This window comes from Protopterus annectens, chromosome 15.part0, assembly GCF_019279795.1.
Source record: "Protopterus annectens isolate FY-2018-M chromosome 15.part0, PAN1.0, whole genome shotgun sequence".
NCBI lineage: Eukaryota > Metazoa > Chordata > Ceratodontiformes > Protopteridae > Protopterus > Protopterus annectens.
This window is the reverse complement of record NC_056749.1, coordinates 258,960,858-258,970,656: the sequence shown is the minus strand read 5'-3', so window position 1 is coordinate 258,970,656 and position 9,799 is coordinate 258,960,858. Positions and strand designations below refer to the sequence as shown.

At 44.2% G+C, this 9,799-nt stretch overlaps 1 protein-coding gene across 1 annotated transcript in view; it reads right to left on the bottom strand.

Annotated features, from left to right (window-relative positions):
* Nucleotides 1-9,435, bottom strand: part of LOC122789619 — a gene marked incomplete in the record, with an annotated part of 1,015,902 nt that extends 1,006,467 nt beyond the window's left edge. The window contains 1 exon segment of the mRNA XM_044057014.1: nt 9,341-9,435. Within this exon segment, the coding sequence (XP_043912949.1) occupies nt 9,341-9,430 (90 nt within the window).
* Between the last annotated feature and the right edge of the window lie 364 nt (nt 9,436-9,799).

The following is a 9,799-nucleotide window of genomic DNA, read 5'->3' as shown; positions in this document are numbered from 1 at the left end:
GCCAGAGAGTTCTAGGTGAATTTAAACAAATGAAAATGCAGTGGAGCTGGTAAAGTATGCACTAACAAAATGTATAGATCATCAAATAGAATGTAGCAAACATGGTCATCTACCTAATAGTAGAGCAACCTGGAACCAATAATAAAATAAAATGTACAAAAGCACAAGTAAGCAATGGTTGTGTAGTAAGGCTGAACACACAAATCAGTAAAACTAGCGAGGTATTATTTATATATCTGGGTTAAAAAGAAGTTCTGTTTTACTATAACGTTCCATCCGAGTTGATCTTCTTCCAGTCATCACTGATGGGTTCGATTCAGAGCCCTCGGAACAGAGTCTGCCTTATACAAAGCTCGTATGCACCAAAAACTCTCGAGCTATGCTGCTACCCATAATGACTTTCCTCCGTTACCTCAGATCGAGGTTTGCCTGCAACATATAAAAGAAACAAAGTCAGAGGCCATCTCTGCGCAGAAACCCTGAAACACCACAAAGACCCAGAAGATCCACCAGGAGCATTCAGTGGGGGGCCGGTGGGAGGGTGTGATGACTGGAAGAAGATGATAAACAACTCAGATGGAATGTTATGGCAAAACAATTTCTTTATCTGAAGTTGTTAATCTTCTTCCTATTCATCACTCACGGGACAGAATCCCAAGTACTTGGAGAACCTGGGTGGCCCTTATGGAAGAACATTCCTGAGAACCATGGAGCCAAAGGCCACTCTTCCCCTGGAGATCAGATCCTATTTGTAATATTTGATGAAGGTATGGGGTTAAGCCCAAATGGCAGCTACACAAATGTCATCCATGGAGGCCCTGGAGTGGATGGCAGCAGACGCTGTGATAGCCCTACTTGAGAGCTTTGATTTGATAAGGCTTAGGTTCATTCGTAAGCGAATATGAGAAGGTAATGCAATCCCAGAGCCATTTTGGAACAGAAAAGGAAATGAAGTTGGTCCAACTTGCGAAAGGACTTAGTTCTGTCCAGGTATAAATGTAGTGGTCTATGAATATCCAATGAATGCAGGCAGTATTCTCCCTTGTTTGAATGATTTGTAAATACAGGGAGTTCAATGGACTGGTTAATAGCGAAGTTGGAAACCACCTTGGGGAGAAAGGATGGATTATTACGAAGTGATACTCTGTCCTTATGAAAGATCAGACAGGGGCTTTTGATGCACAAGGCTTGCAACTCAGATATTCATCTGGCTGAAGTGACCGCCATCAGAAAAAAGGATTTCCATGACAGAAATTTTAGATCACATGTTGCGGCAAGTTCAAACAGGGGTAGAGAGAGACTGGAGAACCCAGGAGAGAGATTCTATGCCTCCACCAGCTGTCTGATAGCTCTGCTATGGAAATTTCCCTTGAGGAAGGCCTTGCAAAGTCGGGAGGAAATAAGAGGGACTCCATCTGAACCATTATGGAAGTTGGAAATAGCTGCTAAATGCACTCTAATGGTGGAAGTTGATGCACCATTGTCAAACAACTCAATGATAGTAAAGAATAGTAGCTACAGCAGTTGAAAACAGATTTAGCATCCGATTATGTGACCAAATAGAGAATCTTTTCCATTTGTCCCTGTAAAGTTTTCTGGTGGATGGTTTATGGGAGGCCAGAATAATATCAGACAGATGAGAGGGTTTCCTGCCTTGCAACTAATGGAAGTGGAGAAGCCAAGCAGTCAGCTTGTGATTGGCTAGATTTGGGGGGAGTCAGCCCTTGTCGGTGAGATTAAGACGTCCTGATGAGTGTCCAGGATCCAAGGAGGTTGTAACATATGAGGTTGGAGGAAGGGAAACTTCACTTGACGAGGTCAGAAGGGGGCAATGAGGATCACTTTGCTTCTCAACCTAATAGCTTTCCTTAAAAAAAAGGGGGATCAGAGTTATCTGAGGATAAGCATAAAGGAGACCCATGGGCCAATCATGAGTCAAAGCGTCTCTCGGTCACTCCCAGTGAGGGGAATGAGGGTCAAGTAGCTGCTGCATTTTGTGTTTAAGGGGGAGGCGAAAAGGTCGCAACATGGCTGGCTCCAAAGGCTGAAGATGTCTGCCGTCATGTTCTGAGACCATTCGTGAGAATGGAGGATGCATCTGCTCAGCTTGTCCACAATCACGCTGGAGTTCCCCAGGATATGCTTTGCGAACAGAAAACAGTTGGAAGCTATCGCCCAATGCCAGATTCTCATGGCCTCGTGACACAGGGGATAGGATTTGGTCCCTCCCTGTTTATGTACCAGATGACGGACATGTTGTCCGACTGGACAGCAATCGTTCTTGATGGAAGGAGCAGATGGAATGCTTGCGACGCCAATAGCACCGCTCAACTCCAGGACACTGATATGCAAGTTGACCTCTATGCTGGACCATGTGCCTTGGACTGGAAGTGGCGCCCCCCCCCCCATCAGGGAAGCATCCGTGATCACAGTGGCGCTGGGTTGGGGAGCCTGGACGGGACAACAAAGATTTTAATCTGTACTCATCCACCAGAGGAGATCTTGTTTGCAGGAGTTGGTGATGAGAATCGGAGAGCTCAAGGGATGAAAACTGGAGATCCACTGGGACAGAAAGAGCCGTTGTAGTAGTCTCATATGTAATCTGGCTAGGGGAACAACTGGGATGGCCGCCGCCACAGACCCCAGAGCCTGAAGAACTTCCCTAGCAGACACCTTCCTTCGACAGAGTATCACATGTACTTGTGCCCTTAATCTCTGAAGTCTGTGAAGGGGAAGAGAGACCAGACTTGTCTGAGTGTTGAATACTGCCCTTATAAATTCCATTTGTTGTGTGGGCTGAAGATTGGATTTTTCCCAGTGAATGGTGATGCCCAGCAGCTCCGTTACTGCTAGAGTGTAGCAGAGAGCCCTGACCAGGAGGTGCTTGGTGGTGGCGTTGAGGAGCCAATCGTCTAAATACAGAAACATCTGGAATCCCTGAAGTCTCAGATGAGCCGTCACCACTGCTACGCATTTCATGAACACTCTGGGGCCGTCGACAGACCAAATGGCAGGGCTCTGAGTTGGTAATGATTGGCTCCCAGCTGGAAGCAAAGGAGATTCCTGGAGCATTTGCCCATTTTGATGTGGCAATACGCATCCAAGGTCTATAGAGCACATCCACACCCTCCCGAAGAAATGGGAGGATGGATTGCATCATGACCATGCGGAACTTGGTCTGAACCTCTAATTTGTTTAGCTGGTGGAGATCCAAAATGGGCCTCCAGTCCCTGTTTTTTTTTGGCACTAAAGAATCTGGAGTAAAAACTGGATCCGCACTGGTCTGCAGGGACCTGTTGGATGACTAGTTTTTGACATAGCTTTCTTATTTCTGAAGCTGCCTCCTCCCTTTGACTGGGTGGAACCTCGGAAAGGGATTTTGGAGGTCTTGGGTAGGAGATTATGGGGATACGATAGCCTTTGGAAATTCTTCTCTGCACCCACTGATCATTTGTAATAGGAGTGCTAGGCAGCTTGGTGCAGAGAAATGAGCGCCGACTGCTTCTAGAGGAAAGCAATTGGGCAGCGCTTGAGCGCTGATACGGTCGTCCCGAGAAATAATCCCTGGAGTCCTGATTTTGAGGACCCCCTCTGCCCTGAAAGGGGCATCTTCCATTATTGGAACCCCCTCTAACCCTGGGGGGGTCCTCACCACGTGCCTCACAGAAAGGACCTTGAGACTTTTTGTGCCACATCTTTCCACTCCTCTGGTTCCTGGAAAAGGTGTGCTTAAGTTTGGAAAAACGTAGACCCACAGAAGAAAAGGTCTTCCTGTCCTGCTCGCACCTGGCTAATGCGTTGATCTTAGAACCGAACAGAGCTGATGGTTCGATATGTGCATTTAAAAAGGAAGACTTGGGAGTCCGCGAGGTCACAAATGCGCATCCAAGCATGGTGTCTCATAACTATGCCTGTACCCACAGGTCTAGCTGCCCCTTCAATTGCGTGGGACAGCAACCTCATGGACGAGTTGGGAATGGACTCTAGGGTGGCAGGTTGGGAAGCAACTTTATCACGTGCCCCGTCCGAAACTTGACTTGCGAGGGTTCCAGAGGGCTCCCTGATGAGACCTCTCCAGAGCCTTGTAAAATTTGCCATAAAGTTCAGAGACTTGACAGCAAAGGTCGCTGAAGCAAAAAAGATCGCTTCCCTAACCTGTCCACTGCCCAGGACTGTGTTGGGCGAGTGGACAGCAGGACTTTGCTCCACAAGGTCCTTTTTCGTGGTCGCAGCCACCACAACCATAGTGTCTACTGGTAAACCTCTAGACCAATGGGGCTGATCCTCTGGAAGGGAGAGTATGTCGTCTGATCTCCGGGGAATGGCCGCAACGGTAATCGGGATTCTTCCATGCCCGCTGCACAATGAGCATGACTAACTCAATGGCATGGGGGGATCACCCAAGAAGTAGAGTGCCGAGAGCGGAAGGCCTGCAGGAAAACTGATTCCTCAAAGGAAGGGTTGGAGGGCTTCCAGTCGCACCTCTGCCTCAAAAGTTCCGGGATGTCTCCAAATGAGACATCAGGGGGTGACCACAGGGACCCTTCCTCCATCATCGTAGTCCACATCTTCATGAGAGACTCCTCTGGGGAGTCCATGTGTTTCCTCTTACATGCCCGTTTCCAAGGGGGTTCTTCGTTGGGAGCATCCGAAGAAGACTCAGAAAGGGAAATAACCTGTGCAGGGGTTTCCTGGGTCTTGCAATCTGTGTCCTGGGGGGGGGTGGTGGCCTTTGATAGCTGCAGCTCAGAGGGAACGAGTGGTAGATCCAACGTAGGAGGATTGCTCTAAGCAAGCATCCTCTCTATCAACCGGAAAGCAGGCCCACCTGAAGAGGAATGGGAACCCAGAACCGAAGAAGAATTTTGGACCGGAGTCACACCCCGCTCCACGCAGTCTGCTCCTGGAGATGGAGCCTCAACCAAAACCGGGACAGGAGTCAGACACGAAGACGGAACCGGTGAAACAACCGAAGCTGTGGCCGGAACAGAGGGTTCCACCCCCCCCCAAAGCATGAGGATTGAGGAAGGGTGGGTTCCAACGGAACAGACACCCAAAGGGGCCTCAAAGACGGTCATCGTCAGCACAGAGAAAAGGGGTCCTCTCACAGACATCGGAAATATGAGCCTCAGAACAGAGGGATCCAAGGGAGGAAAATATGTGGGGGCCACCGGGGCAAAGGAACCAAAACCCATAGTGGGATGGGTTCTAGGAAAGTTTATAATTTCCCTGGCAGTCAGCAGCTTATCAAAGAGGTGCGCCACATCCAACTCGGATAGGCTCCTGGTGGACCTTACCTATGTCCTTGAGGGGGAGTTAGGCTGGTCCAAAAAGGGGCTAAAAGCTTGTCTAGCAAATGGCTCTGTAGACGTGGAGTACTGGGTCCGTGGTGTAGTGGAAATCGGCACAATGGATTCCAGTTTAGAAACCGGTAAGAAGGGAATAAATCGGAGCTGACAACAGGCTCCGAGCCAAAAATCACAGCTGGGGTGGAGGTCAATAGCGGCTCCAAAGAGGTTGCCGGAACAGACATCAGAGCGGAGATGGGGGATGTCGGTGCTGAGGTAGAGGCAGGCAAACTGGCCGGAGCCAAAATCACAGTGGGAGCCGTAGTAGTCTGTGCTGAGGCCGGCGTCGACGAGGCGATCAGTGAACCACTGGAGCCAAACTCTGAGCCGAGGTGGTCGGAACCAATTCTATGTTTCGTAGAAGTCTTATGGGCCTTATGCTTATGAAGACTGCCCCCATCACCGGCCAGTGAAGAGGGGTCAGAATGAGGAAATTTTTATATCCACAGATGGAGGGGGTGAGACCTCCGACGCAGAAACAGCCTCAGAGAAGGTAAAAGGAAGCAGGCATTTGAGAATTAACTTATGTCGTTCATTCAGCATCCGCTGACTGAAACTGGCACAAATGTCACAGGGAGGTTTCAGTGATAAGTGTGGAACCCACAAACAAACATTCCTCATGCAGATCGCTATTAGGGAATTTACCATTGCAAGAAGAGCAATGTTTAAACCCAGTTGTCCCTTTCTTTTCTGACATATCAACAGTACACACAACACTTATCTAGAAAGGAAAGTTAGAGATGGAAAGGAGGGAAATACCAACAATGGTATTGGGAATACCACAAAGGTAAAAAGGGGCGAATACAAACAATGGTATGAGAAAAAGAGATACCCGTGGGTAGAGCTGACTAAGTTAGAGAATAAATAATAGCTTGACACGAAAGAACTCACAAATCTAAAGTTTGAAAAATAAAACACTTAGCTGGAGAGCTCATTGAAACAGTGCTACATGGCTGCGCAGCAAACGAGATCTGAGGTAACTGAGTGAAGGGCATTGCGGGTAGCAGCTTGGCTCAAGAGTTTTTGGTGCACACGAGCTTGGTAAAAGGCAGACTCTGTTCCGAGGGCTCGGAACCAAATCCAAAGTGATAAAATGGAAGATTAACAACTTCAGATGATAATGTTTCTTCAGTTACAAGCATAGTAAACCAATTTCATGTAAATCTAGGCAAAAATGCCCATTAACAGCAATATCAGTGTCAATACGGAAAACTCATTAAGACACATAACAGAGTTCAAAACATTCCCCAAACAAACTAGTAGAAAATGAAAATTAAACAGACTTTGTAAGATTTGTCAGTCAATGTCATGTGGCTATGTTACTACCATAGTTAATATAAACATTCTCATGGGAAAAAGAAAATCAGTTTTACTATGCACACTTAGCGTGTAGGTGCTAAAAATGTAGCACAGACTAATTTAAAACTTCCTTTGTAAGGCACTTTGCTTACAGATTCATCAGGCACAAAATAAAACATATGGGTGCTAAAATCTGCCGGAAGGCAATACTGGTAATTGTAAATGCTAGCTATAAAGTAAATGGGGTTCAAGCAGGGTGTGGAGGGTCAGTAAAACAGAAGGTTACTAGTGTCAGGATAAAGAAAATGTAGTACATAAAACAATTTTGTTAATGTGCAAGTAAAGAACTATGAAAATAACATCCTTAACATCAGTAGTAACCAAAGGAGTGTAGAACTATGAAAATAACATCCTTAATATCAGTAGTAACCAAAGGAGTGTTGATGGTGGAGAAAGCAATAGAAAGATAATAAAAGACCAATGCAGTGCTGCACATGAAAAAAGTAACCAGTGGTTGCATAGAATATATCAACAACTGTAAACACTAGAATCATGTAGAGTAGTCAATAAAAATATTGCCTGTGAATAATTACTGAAAAACATGTAATGCAGCGTAATCAAAAAATCCTTTGCAAACAACAAGCCAAATATTGAATAGAGTAGAACGGTAAAACAGTAAAGCAAAAGTTCTCATTAAAGTTTGTTACATGTAATGCTGAATACATATCAGAGGGTTCAATTAAGCCCTGGTTAACACACATCTTAAGTTCAAATTCTCATTAATGCCAGGAGGTGCTTCAGCATCAACTAAAAGCTGCCATCGAAGTTCCTTAAGTTGAGGTGCAGTATAATGTTTGTAAAAGTGAACCTAACACAGTTCGATTACTTTTATACGAATAAAGATTTGCATACGTCACAAGTGGTAATTCAATAAAGGTGTATAAAAAAAAAATCTATCAGAGGAGGTCAGAAAGGACTGGGAACAGAGACTGGATAAGCACATCACACAAACAATTGGGGAATAAGTATGTACGTCTCCCAAATATGCAATACCTATAAAATTTAGGATTTTTGTTTGGAAATGTTTACACAGGTATTTTTATACCCCAAGTAGACTCCACAGAAATTTTCCTCAGTTAGACAGCATATGTTGGAGGTGTGATGAGGGAAGAAAGAGGCAACTGGGAACATATTTTCTTAGCGTTTAACAAGTTGGCATACTTTAAATATTCCCTGCAGACTACTCTATTAGAAACACTGGGTGAGCAAATTGGTTTATCTAGGGAAATGATTTTTCTGAGCCAAGACACAGAACCGAAGTGCCTAGACATAAGGCCTTGCTGATTCTGATTATGGTGGCTACAAAACAAGCAATTACCAGAAAATGGAAATCAAAGTCTAAACCAAGTGTACTAGAAGTGAGTTGAGTAACAAAGATAAAATTGTAATTGGAACTTTAGAAAAAGGTAGGAGCAAATTGCGTAGAGAAAACGTGAATTGTGGTAACAATACATACAGGGGAGGGATGAGGTTTGATAGAAGGCAGGGTTTGCATTAGGTATGTAATGTTGGACTGTTAATGACTGGGTATAATGATTGCAACCAAGATTATATTAATACGGTTTGACAAATTTATGGATTGCCCATAAGTGATTAAATGAAGAGGTTTCTTGTTAAAATAGCAACGTGGTTTAGGATTACATGATCTGAAGGAATACTTCAAAGCCACATAGTTAGGGCACATACACTTAACTCAATCAGAAGGGTTATACAATAAAATGTAAAGGAATGCTGTTTAAAACAGGAGGGGGTGGGAGTGGAATCAAGGAATAAAAAATAGGACTTTGGATGCAGGCCCTTAAAGAGAACTGCAATCACCACCACATAGAAAATTTGGGCTTTGTCAAGTTTCTGTTTTAAAAAATAATACAACACAGGAATGGAAAAAGGAGACTACCAGTACAGATTGCTGCAAGTAGGGGTATAGCAAATAAGGGGGTTAGAGTTTACTGGAAAAATTAACAAACGAGTCAAGATAATGGGAGCAAATAATTGAGGATGTCAAGTTGGATTAGGATATCAAGTTGGATTAGGACTAAAAGATAAAAACTGCCTTCCCTAGCAGAGATTGATAACAGAGTGCCAAGACCAGCTCTGACTAAGGTTTTAGAAGAGTCTAGAAAGAAGCCACTGATAAAATATTGTGACAAAACTACAATAGTAAATCAAAAGATATTATAAAGGATTGGGAAGAGAATTTACAAAGTAACAGTGGGACTGCTTCTATATGGCGCTCAAGTATGCAACAAAATCCAGGTGGTTTACGATAATTTGCAATGAAGTGTTTGCATTTGTATTTTTCTACTCCAGACATAAGACAATTTCTCTCAAGTAGATAAATGCTGGAGGTGTGATGGGAAACAGAGGTAAGTGAGAATGCAACAAGTTGGCAGATTTTAAAGATTCCATACAGAGTACTTTGTCAGAAATACTGGGGAGCAAATGACTAAGGAAATTATTCTTTTGAGCTGGGATACAAGATCTGAATGGTCTACACATAGTACCCATTTCACTAAGTCACATTCAATGGATGTTGTCACACACACATACAAACTGTTTTAAGGTCAAAGCCTATTAGCAGGTTCAAACATTATAGAAGTCTTGATCTCAAGATTTAGAGAAAAAATTCCTACCTCTTTTTCCAGTTTTCCAAAATCCTTGAACTGCAACCAACCAAGACGATCAGCAACACGATTAAAAAGGCCTCTTGTTTCTTCATTCATTTTGCCCTGCCTTAATGCAAGGAAAGAAACGTTACCTAGTTGTTGGCTTTCATTTCTATCCCTATGGCTAAGTATGTTTAGCCCCCATTGATCTAAGGATTTGTGTTGTGATTCTACATGCTGGGGGGTTGAGTGTTTGTGGGTAAAACTCACAAGTTAATGCTGTTAATGGAAAACCGCACCAACAGACTGAAAAAAACGTGTATATCATGTCTTGACATTTCCTAAATTTAAATACCACTTTTGGACTCAATATTATATATTTAGTAGTTATGTACCTACCATAACGTTCCATGTTAGTTGTCTTCTCTCGCCTTCTTTCTTGCTGGATGGGTTCTGAGCCAATCCTCGGCTCCGACTCGGCACTTG